At 34.8% G+C, this 20,592-nt stretch overlaps 1 protein-coding gene across 2 annotated transcripts in view; it reads left to right on the plus strand.

The window, feature by feature from the left end:
* Window positions 1-5,138: 5,138 nt before the first annotated feature.
* Window positions 5,139-20,592, plus strand: part of LOC132101400 (pro-interleukin-16-like) — a 32,441-nt gene continuing 16,987 nt past the window's right edge. Inside the window, exons 1-10 of one of the 2 annotated variants that reach the window (XM_059506343.1) lie at window positions 5,139-5,292; window positions 9,589-9,974; window positions 13,750-13,862; window positions 14,733-14,865; window positions 16,656-16,766; window positions 17,502-17,604; window positions 17,913-18,061; window positions 19,882-19,992; window positions 20,071-20,185; window positions 20,352-20,425. In XM_059506343.1, coding sequence (XP_059362326.1) covers window positions 5,280-5,292; window positions 9,589-9,974; window positions 13,750-13,862; window positions 14,733-14,865; window positions 16,656-16,766; window positions 17,502-17,604; window positions 17,913-18,061; window positions 19,882-19,992; window positions 20,071-20,185; window positions 20,352-20,425 — 1,308 coding nt within the window. In that variant the 5' untranslated portion in view covers window positions 5,139-5,279. Of the gene's footprint in view, window positions 5,293-9,588; window positions 9,975-13,749; window positions 13,863-14,732; window positions 14,866-16,655; window positions 16,767-17,501; window positions 17,605-17,912; window positions 18,062-19,881; window positions 19,993-20,070; window positions 20,186-20,351; window positions 20,426-20,592 lie in introns of those variants that run through there. The other variant, XM_059506334.1, reaches the window with a different exon arrangement.

Raw genomic sequence — 20,592 nt, forward strand, 5'->3', positions numbered from 1 at the left:
CACGTGCGCATGCACACACACACACACGCGCGCACACACAGGCTGCAGTATTCCTGCATGGGCCTTACATTCACACACATGCACACAGAGTGTTATGGCAGGTGAGAGAGAGGATTGTGAGTGTGTTTAATTTGATCCCAAAGTCTCCGACGAATTTGAGGTCAGAACATCACACGTAATGTTTTGCTACCGGCCAGGGTTTACACTTTTACATTTATTTATTTAGCAGATGCCTTTTTCCAAAGTGAAATAAAGATTATAATAAGCGAAGCGATAACAAAAGAAGTGCTAGTAATATAAAGTTTCAAACTATATAATTAGAATTGTGTATGCATAATGAAATAAATATTTTAATATAATGAAATCATATATATTTAGCATTTATCATTATCTATTGTATTTTAAATATATTTTCTATAATATATAAATATCTAATACAAATGAGTTGATTTTTTTATTTTCTATTTTATGTTGTCTGTACATTTACTCTTTTAAATGTACCTTTTTAGAATCTTTATTAAATCGATTTTTAATTTAATTTAATTTTAAATGTAGGTATACAGTATGTCAGAACCATTGTTTGCTGGATACAGACCTGAGGCAGCAGTACAGTGGCAGCATATGCACATGTACGTGTGTGTGTGTGTGTGTGTGCAGTTATTGTTTAAAAATATATGCAGCATATGCACATGTACGTGTGTGTGTATGTGTGTGTGTGTGTGCAGTTATTGTTTAAAAATGCTACATGCTGAAAGTGGTGTTGGTGTGGGAGGGCAGAGAGAGGGGTGTTCCTTTAGCAGGGCAGCCAAAGTACAAATGTCTTCCTCTTGGCTCTGTGTCTCTCTCTTTCTCTCCCTCCCCCACTTTAAGGTGGGGCACGTTTCCTCTGACACACACACACACACACAGACACACACACACACGGTCTTACAGTTGAAGACCATCACCATCTATATACGCAGCCCAGTTCTCTCTTTACTGTCTCTCTTGCACCACAGGATGACAGTAAGGTCAGTATGAGAATAAGAATGTGAAACTGAGGTAGGGATGTTTTGAAGAATCCAAAGAGCATTTTGTTGTTGTTGTTGTTGTTGTTTTTACAGGCACTGGGTACAGTTTACAGAGGCCCAAAAAATTATTTGAACACTTAAGTCCCATTTAAATGTGTTTGAATGCCATTGTATTACCTAATAAAATTTCTAATTAGCCAGTCAAGACCTTGAGAAAGCTAGGTGTTAGCTTTCACATTTTGCAAAAGCTTGGTATCCAAATGATTTCAGGTGCCACTGACTCTCATAGCATGGACAAAAATACTGTGGAGGTCAATGGGACCCGAAACTGTTTGGTTACCAACATTCCTCAAAATATCTCAATTGTGTTCCAGGTTTGGTTTTCTTTCTTTTTTTTTGAGCATTTAAATCAATTGGACATTCAGTGAACATTCCTGAAATAACATTTTGTGTAAGCTGGGACATTGCTTAATACAGCACAGTATACTTCCTGTATACTATTTTTAAAATATGTGAAACAATGCATTGCAAAGTCAAGTGATTAGTCCCATGACATTTACAGCTCAGGTGTTTGGCTCTTACATGGTCCCTTGAGTAAAGATCTCAAATCATGTACTTCGAGACAATTCTGTGCTATTTAACAAGTGGGAATGAAAACAAATTATTATAGACCTGCTTGGGACATTTGGGTATCTTATGTTAATGGAACATGTGCCTACTGTAAACAATATACATAATACATAACGGTATTATGATAGCATGCTATTCTGAACATAGCCAGTGTCATGTGTCTTTTTAAGTAAAAGAGAATGTGGAGCATTACAGTTGATGGTCACCAGATGGCAGTAACAGACTCGAAATCCTGTACCTGTGCGCGCTCTCTCTCTCTCTCTCTCTCTCTCTCTCTCTCTCTCTCTCTCTCTCTCTCTCTCTCTCTCTCTCTCTCTCTCTCTCTCTCTCTCTCTCTCTCTCTCTCTCTCTCTCTCTCTCTCTCTCTCTCTATAAATAATGCTGCTGTCTACCATGAGAGGGCGACACTGTCAAACAAGCAATGTGATTATGAACTGATGAGTTTGCCTACTGTAATGATTGAAAGTCTTAAATGCACAAAAAAATTGAGCCTGATAATTACAATATTTTAGAGTTGCTTTCAAGTAGAATTTTAATTCTTCAGTCTTATAACTGAAGAAGTTTGCACCACTGATTCTGTAATTTTTTTAAGCTGCTTGAACCATTTATATTGTATAAAGTGCTATATAAATGAATAAATGGGACATGGATTTCTGGTGATTTGAATTTGCATTGTTTTAATGATCACTTTTATAATTATTAATTCAATTCAATTCAAGTTTATTTGTATATCGCTTTTTACAATACAAATCGTTACAAAGCAACTTTACAGAAAATTACGTTTCTACAATATTTAGTAGTAGCTTATAAGTGGTGACTGTCAGTTTGTGCAGTTTAAACAGGATTTTTAGTAAGATGTATACAAGACCTAGTCAGCCAGACGATGAACATTATTAATATTATTAATAATTAATAATTATTATATGATGCAGTCACACTTTTTTATAAACTATTTTTTTATTAATTATTATTAATATTAGTAGTAGTAGCTGCAGTAGATTAAAGATAAACAATGAATATATCAAGATTACCGCATAGGCAATAGGCAAATTTATTATTAAAAATAGACTAAATGGGAAAAACTAAATGGGTAAAAATTATGTCAATCATTATAAAAAAAAATAAAAATAAAAAATACAAAATGGAACAATTGTGGATGTGGGTTCATAGTGCTTAGTGTGTTTTATTAAATTTTTAAAAGGTATTAAATTTATATTACTTTATTATTTTCCATACCATAGCAGACCTGCAACCCATTTTCACGACTCATAGCGCTGATATACATTTTTTCAGCACTGCATGGAAGCTTGTTTTCTACCACGGAATAAAGGAATAAAAAAAGGTAACTGCCTCATAATTCAGACTTCTGAGACAATTTGAGAAAACAAAATCAAAATTGTGAGATATAAACTATTGTATTAATTACAGTTATAATAAAAGCTTACAGTATATGTCCCAGTTCTGAGTTTATATCTTACAGTTTATCTCACAATATTTAATTGTGAGATAAATAGTCACAATTACCTTTTTTTTTTTTTGCATTAATGTATTGATATTATAATGATATATAAGTTACTGGAATGGAACAGGTATAAAACGAAGTCTGTTTGTGGAGTCCTCCCTGGACTGTGTATCCTGTTTATCCCATCAGAAATGCACTGCTCTGCACACACAGACTCATTCAGGCTAGCCATGTGTGGGTAAATGTGAGAGTGAGTATTTATGTGTGTGTGCGTAAACTGAGAAAATATAGGACTGGGATTAGTTACAGTAAATTACCCCTGCAGTTCATTTAACACCAACCCAGCATGTACAGCAAAGCTGCATCTACTTACTTAAACAGGCACTCAGTCAGAGAACTCCATCATATCTACAAACTCTCCAGACCTGGACACTCAAAGACTAAAGTGATATCAATGCAGGATACAAAAGCATACTCATACTGACTAAACCTGAAGGCACATGCATGAAAATGATCAGATTTGACTTGAAACTATTTGCAATTCCTGAAGGACATTGCTTGCTAGGTAGAAATTGTGTTGAAGTGTTAGGTGCATTTAGCTTGTAAGTTTTGTTTATTTTCTGTCAGCTGCACACAAGAATCAGAACAGGTGTGAGATGAAAAGGTATGTGAATAGTTCAAATATGCAAAAAGAATAAACCAATGGCAATTCAGTATGCAATTAGATATAAGAAAGAGGACCAATCACACATTAATGATGTCATTGCTGTCAGTTCACTGTCTGATTTTGAATCACTGAACATTCCTTAATTTTTTTTTTGTATGATTATAAAAGACTAAAATGGATAATAAAAAAAAGCTGCAAACATTAAATGAGAAAAACTAAAATGACGTTTACATTTCCACTTTTCAGGTTTTTCTGAATAAAAAATCTCTGCTAATTTAAAGAATGTCTCGTCTAGAGTTTTAGAAAAGCTGTGCTCAAATTCACAAAGACACTAAAATCTGCAATCAAGTTAGAAATTTCAATATGAACTCAAATAATTTGCATCAAATTCTTCCAAATGAACTGAGCTGTCATCTATGTTAATCTTACAAGTCTTTACTCCCACTGTATGTCAACGAATTATTCATATGTATTTATTTTTAAAGTCTCCAAGGGAATTTTAAGAAATCCTATGAGACAAACCTGATACTTAAATGAAACACGACAGAGAACTCCATTAAGTTTCCCGAGCTATTAAAGAGCAACCTCATGGCAATCAGATATTCCTCTGGGTGAAGCTCTTATAGTAACTGCAGCAGTGCTAGTATTTATAGCATTACTGCAATCTGCCATCATATAGTCCCACTCTTCTTACAGACGCAGTGAAATCATGTGTAGAGTTTTGCATCTTTTATTCTGCTTTTTATCTTTGATGCCATACTAAAGTTACTACACACACACACACACACACACGCAAGCACGCACACACACACACACTGAAAAGTTTGGGGTGGGTGAGATTTAAAATAATGTTTTTAGTCCCTTATGCATGTATTTCTATTTGGAAGAAAGCAGCATGAACAACCTTTAGAGAACAAACATCTCTATTTGTTATCTTTAAGGAAAAACCAAAGTCATGTGGGTTTTAAAACAACATCAGCAAATGTTAACAGAAATGTATCTTAACTTCATCATTCAAATATAACTCCATTTATAACCAATATGCAACTACAATAATCTATTATCTAAGAATGCATTGACTGAGTCACAGAAATCCTCTTCTCTGTCATCTCTGGTGGCCAGTAAAGGAAAGTGTTGCGTGTTGACTATAAGGTCACTTACAGATGGAGAAAGCCTCTTTCTTCCTCTCTCTTTAAACTGTCAGACAGGAAGAGGGCTGTGATTTGATGGCTGGCTCTATGAGACGCCACTTGTGTTCATCTGGCCACTGGAAAGGGAGAGTAGGCGGCAGTTACAAACGCTCCTCTTAACTCACTGACAGCCTCTGGCACTACTCTGAGTGAGAGAGGGCGAGCAAGAGAGACATTTCTGAGCATAGAGGGGGAACTTGTTCAGCAGTGGACTTCTATCATGCTGAACTGACCCGCTTCTTCCTTCTGGAATACTCTACCAAACTGCTGCTAGGACGAGAATCACAACGCATGGATCATTTCACTGCAAGAAGCCAATAATGCTCAGCTTTGGTGAGTCTTTCATTCCTCTTCGGTGGAAACTTACATGCGACGTTTAGCCTCACCTGATTCAGAGCTCAGAAACAGATGTTTAAGACACAAACACACATAAGTTCACCATATCAGGTTAAATGGCATCAACAGAATGAATGCAGATTTAATAGCTTTGCATGCAATCGCTGCACACGTATCCCAGAGCTTGTGCATGTTTCCTTTGATACTGTCCTGAACTCCAGACGCTAATGTTTGTCATAATTAGATCGGATGGAGACAGATCCATCAACATGGTCCCAGCTAAACCATGCAGTCTGCCCAATGCATCAGTGGAAGCATAATATGCGCTGATTCATACTGAGCGTAACATACAATTTATTACCATTATAAAAAAGTTGAAAGTTGTGTCTCAGAATAATTGAATGCAGGGTTTGCTGGGACGGCTTTTAGTCATTGCATAATATGGAAATGGTTTGATTTTAAAACACTCTGCTTGCTGGGATCTGACAAATGCTTTCGATTAAAACAGGAATTGTTTATACGGTCATAAACAATGGCAGAGGTGTTTAAGAAAGAGGGGTAATAAACAAGGGAAACGTGAAAACAAAACAATCTAGAGTTAAACTAGCTATTCAGTTAGTTTGCAAATATCAATAATTACCCTAGCAACCACCAAGGGCACCCTAGCAACTACTGTTATGTTTCATGCATAATTCAGTTGTATTGTTTTTGATAAAAGGCCGTCTGATCAACAGGGAGGACAGGAACTAACAAACAAACACATTTTCTTAAAGGTTTTAATGGCTATTTATTTATCTAAATGCTACTTCTGTCAAATCATCATTTCACGTCATCATTTCCATGAAACAGTGTTATTTTTGGTCTTTTTTTCTTTCAAAAGTCTTTTAAACTTAAACTAAACAGTATGACGGCTCTGTGCCATTACATCAATGTTTAAGTCAACACATTTCAAACGGGAAACTATTTCATACTGTGCCACTGAAATTACTGCAAATTATATTCTGCACAGTTGGAAAATATTGTTGCAAATGACAAAAATAGAATGAATATGCCATTAAAACTTACCATTTTAGGTCAGTTTACTTTTTTTTTTTTGTTTATTTTTAATACAACATTATGTACTAGTTAACTTACACACTACAAACATAGTTATTCTTGGAGGTAAATTAAAATGCATAGCTCAGATCACATTAATTTACCAATATTGCAATGTGCAAATTTTTTTTGCATTTTCTTTCACTTTTTTTATTTATTTAGTTTTTAAGGATCATATTAAACAATTTACAATTTAAAAGTTTTAAAATGTTTACAAAAAATGTATAGACAAAGTGAAGATTCTTGTTGCTTTGGATAAAAGTGTCTGCTAAATGAATAAATGTAAATGTATACTACCAGCCAGAGAGCTGATCTCAGTGATTGCAAGAAGTGTTGGCAGATTTGCTACGTTTGCTCCGGCCTAAAGTAGGCAAGCACAAGGCTTTTTTCCTCGTGAATAACCCATTCATCTCAGTGATACATCCAGACAGCATTAAGAAAAACAGAATTAGCTTGTGCAAGACCCCACAAACATACAGGCTCTGTTTTAAGAATTAATTCTAAGTATTTATTATTTAAAGCATTTCTCTCACTTCATTTGCCATCTTTAATGTATTTTGCCATACAATATTACTATAAGTAGTCACAATAATTTATTCCAAACATGCAACATTCAAAAATATGTGATAGCTTAATGTAAGAAACAAAGTGAAACTCAAGGTTTCAATCGCTAAAAATCTCCTTGCTCTGTGAACTGAACGGTCACATTCACATCTCTTTTAATAGATAAATCCAAACTTTAAAATTACAGACTGCGTTGTTAACAGACGCTTTTATGCTGCCTTCAAGTGTTAAATAGCGTGTAAATAGACTGTCTGGCGCGATGAATCTTTATATGGTTGTCAGCCAATGGAATGCTGCATTATATTCTTTCCGACAACAAAGCACTTGAATGCGACAAGCTCATAACCATGACTTCATAAGTGGGAAATGGGAATTTTCCAATAGCACATGCATGCAGCATTAGTGTCTTGACCCGCGTTTCTTGTTGATACGAGACAGAATGTCTTGTGAATAATCATTCTGCCTACCTTTCTGAACATCTTTCACATCAGCAGCATGTCTATGATTACTTTAAATGCTGTCTATGTAAGTAAGCAGCTCACTAGGTGTTGGAAAAGAGCCTCACTGTTCATTGCAACAGGATCCAAGCTGCTAACGAGCCCAGACAAAGCTCTCTCGGTAGACTAATTACCCTATCAAACTTCAGCAGCACCAGAACCTTAGAACACTTTGTGGACACTGGAGTCATTTGTCAGTATTTGAACTTGGGACTTTATGTGGCAACCAGTGCCAGAGAGAACAAAGGAGCTGCTGGGTAATGTAGTGTTTAAAGTGAAGTGAAGAAGAAGAAGTGATGTGTGTCCCATGGTTAAACTATGGTTAGTGTAGCAAGCAAGACCCCTACCACCCCACCACCCCAGGAGGCCAGGAGTGGGAGCTGCTCTCATAAAGTCTCATTTGTCGAGGTCATAATATTTCTAGACTTCAGACAGGGGAAATGTTTTAATTCTCATATGAGCGGTCTGAATGATACTGAGTGTCATGCCTTTCCATATAAGTGATTGATGTAAAAGTGATGTGGATTCAATGTCAAATAAATGTTTGACAGATAATGGAGAGAATGTGTTATGACTATATATTGGCCTCAGAATATAGTTGAGGGATAGTTCACCCAAAGATATCTAACCTAACCCACACGAGAGCACCCCTGCCCCTACGTTTTACTGAAGGACAGAAGCATAAAATGAGTGAATTTTATGAATCCTGCCATGATAAAGTAATTATGTCACATGTTATTTACCGGATCTGTCTGTACTGTATCTACCGCCCCTCACATTTCAAAACTTGAGTGTCATCTGTGCAGTACATAGGAACAATATCAGCAAATAACTGCTGACTCCAATGCAGTTAGTTTACTAACTGAGTGTCCCGACAGAATCAATCTGTTGAGTCTCACTCAGACCTGAGAGCTTCTTGCAGACAATAGCACAAAAGGACTTCATAATGCATGAATATCTGAGAGGTCATGAAATCTTCTCTTTGTGGTGCAGTAATGCTCACTATCACCACCAGGTGACTATGACTTCATTCTCACCAAAGTACATCACAGTTTAGACGCCAGCAGTCACAGTATATTCCCCCATGTCAGCATGAATATGAGCTCATCTCACATGACTGGTAATGTATGTGCAGCCACTCATTTATAATGCATGACGGATCCTGTCATGCCTGTAAGGAAAGAAAACAACAAAACCATGAATATTGTGCTCATAATAATGATTACATTTCTGTTTGCATTTGAGAGATTTGTATGATTTTATTGCCTTTTCTATTTAGAAAGATACAATTGATAATCTTACATTTAAATGAAGAGCCAAAATCAAAATGTCTTAAAGGGGCAGTTCAACCAAAAATAAAAGTTCTGTCTTTATTTACCAACCCTCAAGTCCGATCCAAATTCTCAAGTCCTAAGAGACTTCATGGTGCTTTTTTGTTCTCATTGAAAACTCTGTCACATTGAACGATTGTTTGTCTGAAAAAAAGCTGCATGATGCAGTCTTTTGTGTTTAAATGAAAAACAATACAACAACTAAACAAATAGTGGAGCATTACTTTGAAACAATTTACACTTAGAAATTGCTTGTACATTTCACTGATAAATACAAAGGTACTGCAAGTAAGACTGAATTAAATGCAAAAATTAGTAGTACACTAAAATACTCTTTTTACAGTGTAGAAAGACTGAAATAATATTTTTTTGTGAAATGTACTTAAATCATTTTTGTTTTATTTACAACTTTTTTACCGTTTAGAATTAAAACAGCATGAGGGTGAGGAAACAATGTCAGAATTTTTTCTATTTCTATTGTATTCCATTCTAATTTTATTTTTGCTATTTTTATTTTATTTTATTTACGGTTAACTAACCCTTCATGTCTGTGCAGTCCATTTCAGCTGTATATATTTCCCTGATTTTGAATGCACACAATAATAATAATAATAACAAAAAATTAAAATAAAAAAAATACCTCGCAGTCATTGGGCAATACCTTCTCCTTTCCCCCCGTCATGGATCAGCGAAGAAAAGGGCTCTTATCTTCATCTGTAGCATCTGTGATTTCTGAGAACACTTAGGGCACAGGAGGATGGAAGAATGGACTCCTAACTGAATTTTCTAATTTCTCTCTTTTGCAGAGCGGCCCCCTCCATTAGCAGTGATGCATCCTGGGACAGAACCTCCCTCTGTGGCCATCCTGCCTCTGAGAAACTCCGACCACCAGCAGCAGCATCACAGGAGGAGAACCAAGAGGATGGAGAGGGGCAAACCTGGACTGCACTCCAAGAAACTGGCCATCCTGTCACGGTCGCTCATCATCTGCAGCTCCAGCAACAATGAGGACGCGTCCAGTCCAGAAGAGAGGTACCATGAGCCCTGGGACGCAGGGTTGGAGGAGAAACACCACTGGGACCCACTGGAAGGGCCAGTGGGAAGTTCGGAAAAGTACATTACGAGGAGCGTCAGTGTCCAGGCACCTCAAGAGGGCCCCAAAAGAACTATGAGGAGGTCCTTCTCCATCAAGGTATGTGTTACTGATGACAGCACAACAGCTGAGTTTTCCTATTTGTTGCCTGGGATGACATCACAGAAGTGAGCTGCACAGATAGAATGAACTTATGTCAGATGTAGAAAGACCTGCATTTAAGTTTCTATGACTCTTTTTTCAATTGTGAATAATTCTGGGTAGCTATATATGTTTTGACACTTACATTTATGCATTTAGCAGACTTAAAAGGGAACAGTTTAGGCCTAATTCATGAATTAATAAAAAGTAGTGGAACCTCTTTATAGCTCAGGGCATTGCATTGGATTGCATAGAAGAAAACATATGTGTTTGCCAGTCACTGAAGTGTTTATATATTTGTAAGGCGAGTTTGTTTATTATATAGCACAATGCAAACCAAAGAGAAAGAAAACATAAATTATTAAATAGATGATGGCACAATAATACAAAATAATTTGTTGTATCACATTCTGTGAGTAAGTTGTGCAGAACAAATATAAAATGTATATTACATTACAAATGACCATGGACAAAAATTCAGTGCAGTAATCATACAGTGTGTAATAGGAGACGGACACCTATAAAACTTTTAGAAATTGTATCATGGTGATGATATCTGCGCATGCCAGAGTATTTCTCAAAAGTTTTCCATGCAATGTTAAACCTGGCTTGCCTGGCTGGATCACAGGGATGTCTCCTGCTGAAATGAATCATTATCACATGGCTGGTGTGTTGGGAGATTCTGTGGTTCTGCCCAGCTCATTACTCCTGCAAAAAAGAGAGCTTGTTGTGATACAGAGAGTCACAGAACGCAGCACTTATAGAGCTCACACAGGACATTCATGTGAAGTCTTAAAGCATAACATACTGATAAAATACCACGTGACCTTTGCACAACATTTACTCTGTAATGGCACTGCTGGGACATTATGAATAAGAGATAAGCTATGTTCTGAAAGGAATGATATAGCCAGATGATTGACATGTGGCATAACTTAATCTGGCCAAGATCAGCCAATTTAGACAAGAGCGGACACCAAAACAGTAACAACCCATGTTATAACATCATGTTATAAGATCACCAATACAAGTTCAACCTAGAGCAATTTAGATGAGCAGTGTAGCCAATAACAGACATATCTGTTGATTTCTTAAACGCAGTGGCCAATCAGAGGCGGTAATTACAATCCATTCACTGCTCAGAAAGGTTTTTTTATTTATTTATTTATTTTTCTACATGCTCACGAATCCATTGATTATAACTAGGGATGTAAAGATTCATTCAACTCACTATGCGATACAATTCACCATACGGATTTCACGATATGATATTGTCACTTTTTTATTCTATTTTACAAAATGAGATTCAAGACAAATTCTAAATTAAAATATGTCATCTTATTATTGCTTGGACAAAATACTGTACATTTCTTTGTGAAATTTATATAACGTATGCCAAATTAAATCAATAAATAACACAAGCCAATTAAATCTCTTCATTTAATAAATAAACTAAGGCTTTGTCTGTGCTCTTTCCCTACAATTAGAGGCAGGGCCGGCTCTAGGTTATTTGGTGCCCAAGGCGAGAGAAACCCCCCCCCCCACCCCCGGGGGGAAAAAGAAACTCCACAGTTATTCCATAGTTATTCATTTTTTATTTTAAATGTTCACACAACAACTCTTTAAAAGCAACAACCTGAAGGATACAGTAGAAAACAATAGAGAAGCATTAAGATCTCACCTCAAGGAAAAGCAGTTTTTAAAATTTTATTACGTGTTTTCATTTACCCCATCATTTAAAGCACTAAAACCAGCTGTCAGATGTTTTCGCGCCACTCTCGGTTGCTGAGCAGCTGAGTTTGACAGCTGCTTGTCAGAGTGACTCAGTCGTTTTTTAGGATTGTAAATCTAGTAAAAGAAATGGACAAATACAAGCAGTGTGTGGACAGTGCCCGGTAAAAGTGTACAGCGTGTGTGCAGCTTTCATAATACGATACATACATTTAATTAACTTTTTTTTTTTTAATTCTGCAATTTTGCGCCCCGTCCAGCAGATGGCGCCCCAGGCGGCCGTCTGTGTGGCCTGTCGGCAAAGCCGGCTCTGATTAGAGGCAACCACTGGATTTTAATCACGATCCAAACAAAGATTCTGCATTCATGCTGCATGAGCAGTTTTCAATCTAAATTAGATTGCATTATTCTGAAATTTGAAGCAGAATGGTCTGACTTAAATTTTGTGAAATTATGCTACATGAAATATCTGCACAAAACAAAAACAGCAGATGGGTTGATTGAGAAGCAGATTCGCTCTCTGCCAGCAGGTGGCACTTATGGAACAGCAGCGATACAGCGTTTCCTTGGTTACCACAGTAAACAAAGCATTATAAAAACTGCTTTAATATGCATTATACAAAGTCAAGATGAAAAGAAAATATCATACAAACTTTTCTGAAGACAGTCAGTTCCCCTCAGAGATACATTCATATAAAGTTCTATCCCCAACTGTATCGCAATTCATTTAATATCTAAAACGAATCTAAAATGAATTTTCACATATTTTAATAGATTTTTTTTTCAATATTTTTTTAATTATTATCTATCTATTTGTTTATTTTAATAATATTATATATTATATTATATTTTTACTTTGGCTTTTTTGGGAAAAAAATGCATTAATCAAAAATGAAAACAAACAAAGTGAAAAATAAGTGAAAAATAAATAAATAAAAAAAGTTCCCAACCCCTGCTGTATGGTGGGCTATTTAAAAAATCCATGTCTATTCAGGCATCACTGTCTCTGACTGAATTAAAAAAAAGGAGAGAGAGAAACGTTTTGAATGATGAAACTTGAAGACAATAAACTGCGACAATGTTTGATCTGTGTTCTTTAAGCCATATCAGGTATTTTCACACTGATTAAGTATTTTTATAATCCATTGTCGCTAATCAACATAGCCTTCAATAGAGTATAGCGTACATTTTCTGCCTCATTCAGTGACAAAAAGCCACATCAGATCAATAAAGGAAGTTATTTCAAACATTTGACTGATGTTGTTGAGTAAAAACATGTTATGTTCTCTTTTTTATGGACAACAGGTTTAGAAACACTTCTCATTAAGAGCTACCTTATTAAAAAATACAAAATAATATGTATGTATATATATATATATATATATATATATATATATATATATATATATATATATATATATATATTATTTTGTATTTTTAATAAGGTATAAGGTAAGGTATCCTTGGTACTAAGGTAAAAGAACATCAAAATCGCAGCCAAATGATTTATTCATCAGACTGAAAATGAAAGGTCAAATCAACCATATTGCATTGTGGGATAGTGTTTCACAAATGATCTCGTGAATATTGCATGCATACAGAACATTTGCATACTGTGCAGAGCAAACATACTGCAGAAATAGTATGAGTATGTTAGTGTGGTATTTCCAGCAAAAGTCGGAGTGAAGATTTTATAAGCACTTGGCAGTTTTGATCATGATGATTTTTGTTTCCTAAGCCCTGTATATATGAAGTTACCCCGGTAAAACGAGCCAGTGGCACTCTTTATTACTCATCTAGTTAATTCGGTGAAACATTGCAGCTCTTTATAGTAGGGCCTGTAAAGGTCAGAGATGTGGTTCATGGTCTTAAAAAGCACAGCTGTTATGGTCATATTTACCTCAGCTGTCAAACCGTAGATATTTCTGGTTGTTAACAGCTCTTTTTATATGGAGGAATAGTAGTGCCTTGTCTGCCTGATCTGATGGCTCCTCTGAAACAGGAAAGCAGTTTCTGGAGAATGTGTGTCGCCACACGGGAAGAGGCTCTACAAGTGGGTGATAACAAACTTCAGTCCGGCAACAGTGGTGCTACTGTTGGACGAGAGTTACACAGGTAATAATCAGCTCATTCAGACTGGTTTATATGTTTTCCAAACACAGGGTTCAACAATAAGGATCTTTCTGCTGGGTCAAAAGAGCAGGTCATTTCACTGAAGCATTTTTATAGTTAATACACTGTAAAAACAGTTAATTACAAAGATAATTGTAGTGCATTTTACAAGAATTACTATTGCAGTGTTTATTTCATCTTTGATTTAAATTCAAATTAAATCCTACAAAAATGTTTACACTCTGACTCTGATATTTTCTCACAAGACAAATATGCAAAGATAACTTTTATTATTAAAAGTTAAATATTATTGATAAAAAATGGTATATTTAAAAGTGATAAAAAAAATAGTTCAATAATAAAATAAGAATAAGAATAAAAAGAACAAATGAAATGTATTGAGGAACTCTAAATAAAATTATTTCCATTAAATAAAAATGATTTTTTTATAAACTGTAATTAATTGAAACAAATTAAAATGTTTCTTATTAAATAATAATAATAAATACATTTTATGGTGGAACTCAAAATAAAGTTATTTACATGAAACAAACATAATTATAATATTGTTACAAATACATTTTAATTGAAATTAAAACAATTGTAATAAATAATAATAATAATAATGCACAGTTTTCTTCTTCTTCCTATTATTAATAGCAGTAAAATGTGAATAATAATGATGACAAAAAACTCTTAAATCATTTAAATAAGATCCACACCATCCTTATTGTTGAATTAATGTCCTATTCACATGTTCCCATGAAAAATGCAAGTGTGTAAACATGCACCACACATACACACAGCTCTCTGCATATAACAGGATAAACGTAAGTGCCTTAATGCACATATTCTGTTGTTTTCTGTCTCTAGGGACACGTTTATCTACTTTGGAGACAGACTTGCCCCATTTAATGGACAGGTTATAAACGATCAAACAAAACTGGAGGCTGATCCAGAGAAAAGGCCTGTGCTGAAGACTGTGTGTAGAACCACCAGCACTGAAGTAAGACTTTATCAGCTGTGTGTCTATTAAAAACATTCCTCTGATCTGATCTAAGGCCAGTTCTGTGGGTTGGGATAGATGAACGTCTATTCTAAACATTCTGAAAATGTCAGACGACCGGCCGAGATCCCAAATAACTCCTACACTCCTACAAACTCAGCTATGCCTCTGTAAGCAGGCGCACATTGCTTTACAAAATCAGAAGGTCTATTTCTCTGATAAAACCATCTATTGTTCTTGTTTGAAAAGTCAAAATGACTGCTGTTTAGTTGAGATTGGTTTCAATTAGCCATATTACAGAAATACTAATCAGTGAACTGGAAAAATATCATGAAGTTGACTGCTTTGGAAAAATGTATAGGAACTCTTATAAATGTCTGGAACAGTTTTAATAACTGCTTGATTCTTTTCAGTAAAATTAACCATTTTTCTATGGAGTTAAGGAACTATATAAGTTATGTTCACTCAAACAAGATAGGCATTACAAAAAGAAAAAGAATGAATGTCAACGACTTTCATGAGTTTACAGTAACTGAATAAAATGTCAATGCAAACTCGTCATTTTTTTTTACACTCAAAATATACAAAAAATAGCCAAAAAATTAGTTAACATATGTTTTAAAATATATGCAATATATGCCACTTTTATGTATATTTTTAAAAGTATATATGTTGCCCTCTATACAGTATTTTAGATTAAGAAAAGACATATCTCACATTTGAAGAAAAACTTAATTTGTTGTATATAACACAATGCCCCCCAAAAAATTTATTTATTTATTTATTATTTTTTGTTTCTCTCTCTCTCGCACACACACACACACACACACACACACACATATATATATATATATATATATATATATATATATATATATATATATATATATATATATATACTGTGAATCTTTGCTTGACTACTCCTTTTATGTTTCATTAATCCTAAATTAAGGCTACTGTAGTTAAAAATGTATTTTGTATTTACTGATTATAAATGTATTTTCGTGCCCCTGAAATATATTTTGGTATATGAAAGTTGAAACTAAATATATATATATATATATATATATATATATATATATATATATATATATATTTTTTTTTTTTTTTATATATATATTTAATTGAACTTCAATGTTTAAAACATAAATTTAAATACATTTTAGCCAGTTTTTTTTTCTCCATATGGAAAACTTTATCTCCATAATTCCAGACTGTTATTTGTGGTTGCTAGGTTGTTTCTAGGTGGGTGCTTACTGGCATCAGTCAAAAGAGCCCACCATAAATTTGCTAGATATGGCTTGGGTCCTTTTTTAATGTAAAATATGTTGTTATTATTTAGCCTTTATCATATACCACATGACAATTGCATCTCTGATCACTTATAAAATTAAAAATATACTTATTTCCAAAGCGACATGATTTGAGGTATAATCTGTTGCACAAATGGTGTGAGACAAGTTATAATCAATTATGGTTTCTTCAAATCACTGACCAAAAGTATAAAAAATAGCAATATTGATGCTTACCTTAGCAAACATCACAGAACCATCTAAGCAGACTTGGTTGGACCTCTCTTCAAACAGATCTGAAATGCACAAGTCAAATGTGATTAAACAGACTTTAACCAACACAGAATCCATTCAAGACACTGAGCAGATCCCAGATGCAGCAGAAACTAATTTAATTCAGGACGGAAAAAGAGACACAGAATGGTACAGGGTTTTTGGAATGGTCCATTCAGACTTTGAGGAGAATCATGGCATGTTTATCTGTTGTTTGCACTGCAGGGTTTCTCTCCATGTGAAAGCAGAGCTCTGTTCGCTAATGTCAATGAATCACACCAGCTTGGCTACACTTTCGGAGAAAAGGAGGCAATGGGAAACAACAATAACTTGAAGGTGCTGAGCAAACCCTGTTTTTCCCTTCAGCTGGAAAATCCTCAGGTTCAGTGACCTTTGTGAACTTTAGCTTAATAAGGGTCAGATGTTTCTATGTTTTGAAAGAGGGGTGGGTGGTATGAGTGAAATGGATATGTTATGGATGCCAGTTTCTTATGTTTTCTTATTTATAAAAAGTAATGTTTTGAGATATTTACAGTTTGAAAGTTTAGGGTCAAAAAGGTTTTTTTTTTTTTTTTAATGGTCCAAAAGTTTTTTTAAAAATCTCTTATGCTCATCAATGATGCATTTATTAACTAAGGCACAGTAAAAAGAGTAATATTATAAAGTGTTATTACAATGTAAAATATCTGTTTTCTGTTCAGATACACATTAAAGGGTAATTTATTATCACTACTCCAATCTTTATTGTCACATGATCCTTCAGAAATCATTCAGATATGCTGAAAATAACACACACACACACACACACACACACACACACACACACACAGTCTCCTTGTGAGTTATATTGTCATGATTACCAGCAAATCAGTTGCAAGAGAATAGCGTCCCAACTGTGAGATATAAAGTAGCAATGACAAGAAATAAAGTCACATTTTTAAGGAATAAAGATGCACATGTGAGATGTAAATACAATTACAAGAAATACATTTACAGTTACTCGTGGTGATTTTACTGATTTTGATTTAGGTCACACTCTATATTATACTAATACCATGTGCGTGTTTGCAGATGCCAGTTATTAAGGTATCAGACGATGACAGCAAGAACTGCGACAACGAGGATCAGAGCTGCCAAGAGACGTCATGCAAAAGATCTCGCTCCAACTCCACCAGTGAGACAAACCTGCATGAACACAACCCAACTCAAGACACCTTAAACTCAATGCAAGAGTCATAACACTATCCTGATGAATCTCTCAGTGTTGATTTTTATACAGTAGTATCATTTAATTGTGCCAATCCCAATGCACTGAAGAATAGCAGCCTCTTCATTACATAACTTCATAAACTCATCGCAAAGCAGATGTGAACACATGTTTTTGTGCTCGGACTCTTGCTACACTGATGATTTTCATGCTTTTCAGATTGTCCAACATCGAGAGCACGTCTTATGTAACTTCACATATCCACATGGTTTCAGGTGTTCACCCGTACTGGATCGGAGACTTGGATACCATCATTATGAAGACACCAGAGCTGTTCCCATGTCCCACGCACGCCAGCGCAGGCTTTTACGGCAACAGGAAATCTCTCTCACAGCAGCTGGAATTCCCTCATACCATTCCACAGGTGAGAGATGGAGAGACGCTCACAGAATCTGGACTCTTTTGGTTGCATTAAATGGATATATAAAGTCAAGTCAAGTCACCTTTATTTATATAGCGCTTCTAACAATACAGATTGTGTCAAAGCTGCTTTACAGTATAGAAAAATAGGAAAAGAGTGTGTCAATTCAAAGAGGAAATTGATATGAGAGCGATTCGGTTCCAAACCTACATGAGTTTCTTTCTCCTGCTGAGCACAAAAGAAGATATTTTGAAGAATGTTGGCAACCAAACAGTTTATGGTAGCCATTGACTTCCATAGTATTTTTTTTTTCTCCATACTATGGAAGTCAATGGCAACTGTTTTTCAGAATTAATTTTGTGCTGCGTTGGCCAGTCTCAAGATGCATTTTTTTTATGTATTTTTTTTAAGTTGAACTTATTTTAAATTGAGTTGCTCTTTTATAATAAAAACCGGTCATACTTTAATGTTCATATTAATACAAAGTATTTTCTCATGTCTGCCGAGATTATTTATTTAAACTAAGCTGCAAAAATTGGTCATTCAGAAATTGTCATGGTCTATCACTCTATTATGGTCCTGTGTTATTTATATAGCTACTATTACAGTATTTATTAATATACAAAATTAGCTTTTCCATATATATATATATATATATAGTTTTCATTTTAAATTTGAATTTAAGTTTTAGTGATTTGATGTTTTTGTGTTATAGTGACTTTAGTACTTCAGCTCGAACGTATTATATTTCCAAAGGCAACGTTATTTAACTTATGTTATTTGCAAAGACAACATGTCAAATTTTCTTTTGCATATTTACATATTATTTTATTTAAAATTTATATCAATTAACATTTAATATATATATATATATATATATATATATATATATATATGTGTTTTTTAGGCTTAATTTACAGTAACAATACTTGTATGGTCAAAATTACTTTATATATTATACATATAAATTTTAAGTTATACACCACACACACACACTATATAAATATATATATATATATATATTGCTTTAAGTATAAAATTAAAAGTATTTTGCATTTTATGTTATTGTTTTATGTTATTTTTTTACATTTGTAAATGATTATTATTTTTTAATTATAAAATCAAATGCTCAATTCTAAATTCTATGATTTGTTTCTTTTTTCAATTGTGTCCGATATACCAGATGTAAAAAAAAATCTCAACATTTTTATTGCACAGTATACATCAAGTGATACAAACAAGTTCACCGTGCCGATCACTATTTGTCTAGCATAGTCCCTCATCTTGCAGGCCGATTGTGAGTTTAAAGTTGTGGAGGACTTCACTGAGAAAAAGAATGAAAATGAGCTTAATTATATCCAAGTGCCTGGTTAAACTGGATTGCGGAAGGTTAGTGAATAAGTAGTGGGTGTTTCCACTGAAATAAATTAGTGTTGCATCTGTTTAGTTCAGGACTGAACAGTTCTAGATGAGAGAACGGCAGTGAATGGTGAATGCCTGGCCTTTCAGCTGTTGCATTTTATTTGATAAGGTCATCATTATACTAGTAATCAAATAAATGGCTGTTGCAGTAAGTGCTCAAAGCATCTCTCGTTCTCTAGAAGTGCTCTCTACAAAGTGCTTTCCCTCTCCACATCAGTAAAGTGTCTATTTTTAATGAATGTCATGGGAATGGCACATGTAACTCAAATACACTATGACTACTTCTGCTTTGTGTAGCAGAATTTGATGAAATGAAAACATCTCATATCATCCTTTTTGGCCCTGAATATAGGCCCTTGACCTGCTTACCACATTATTTGTGCTCTTTCTGGTCTCTGCAGGCTGTGGTTAGACCATCTCGCTCTCTAAGTGCAGCACACTTGGTCCCTTCCTGCAGTGGCGTACAGGCCTTCATCATCTCCAACATCGTCCTCATGAAGGGCCATGGAAAGGTATCCAAACACATATATGCAGCAAAGAATATGTTGCATTGAATTTTAATATATGAATGGCTGTTCCCGGTATTCCAGGGTCTGGGATTCAGTATAGTTGGAGGAAGAGACAGCATGTATGGCCCAATGGGGATTTACGTGAAGACCATTTTTCCTGGAGGTGCAGCGGCTGCTGATGGACGACTACAGGAAGGTGGACTCATTAAGTTAAATATCACACTGTAATTTGTAATGCATGAGTATATCTATGCAGATCTATCCAGACACTTAGTTCAAAATGAAGCTTTCCCCATCAACACTCACAGCTGCATTACCCAGAAAATGATCGAAAAAACTATATTACTGTTTCTGGTTTACAGGAGACGAGATACTGGAATTGAATGGTGAATCTCTGCACGGCCTGACCCATGAAGATGCCTTACACAAGTTTAAAGTTAGTAACCTCACCTGGATGGCTTCATATTTTAAAGTTGAACTGCCAAAGAAACATATGTATATTGGTAGACTAATGGGATGTTTTAAGGGCTGATGGCTGATATAACTTTAAAATAAAAATGCCACAGTAAAAACTCTAATTGGTTAACTATAAGTGGAAAAAAA

The sequence above is a fragment of the Carassius carassius genome, chromosome 2 (genome assembly GCF_963082965.1).
Source record: "Carassius carassius chromosome 2, fCarCar2.1, whole genome shotgun sequence".
Classification (NCBI taxonomy): Eukaryota; Metazoa; Chordata; class Actinopteri; order Cypriniformes; family Cyprinidae; genus Carassius; species Carassius carassius.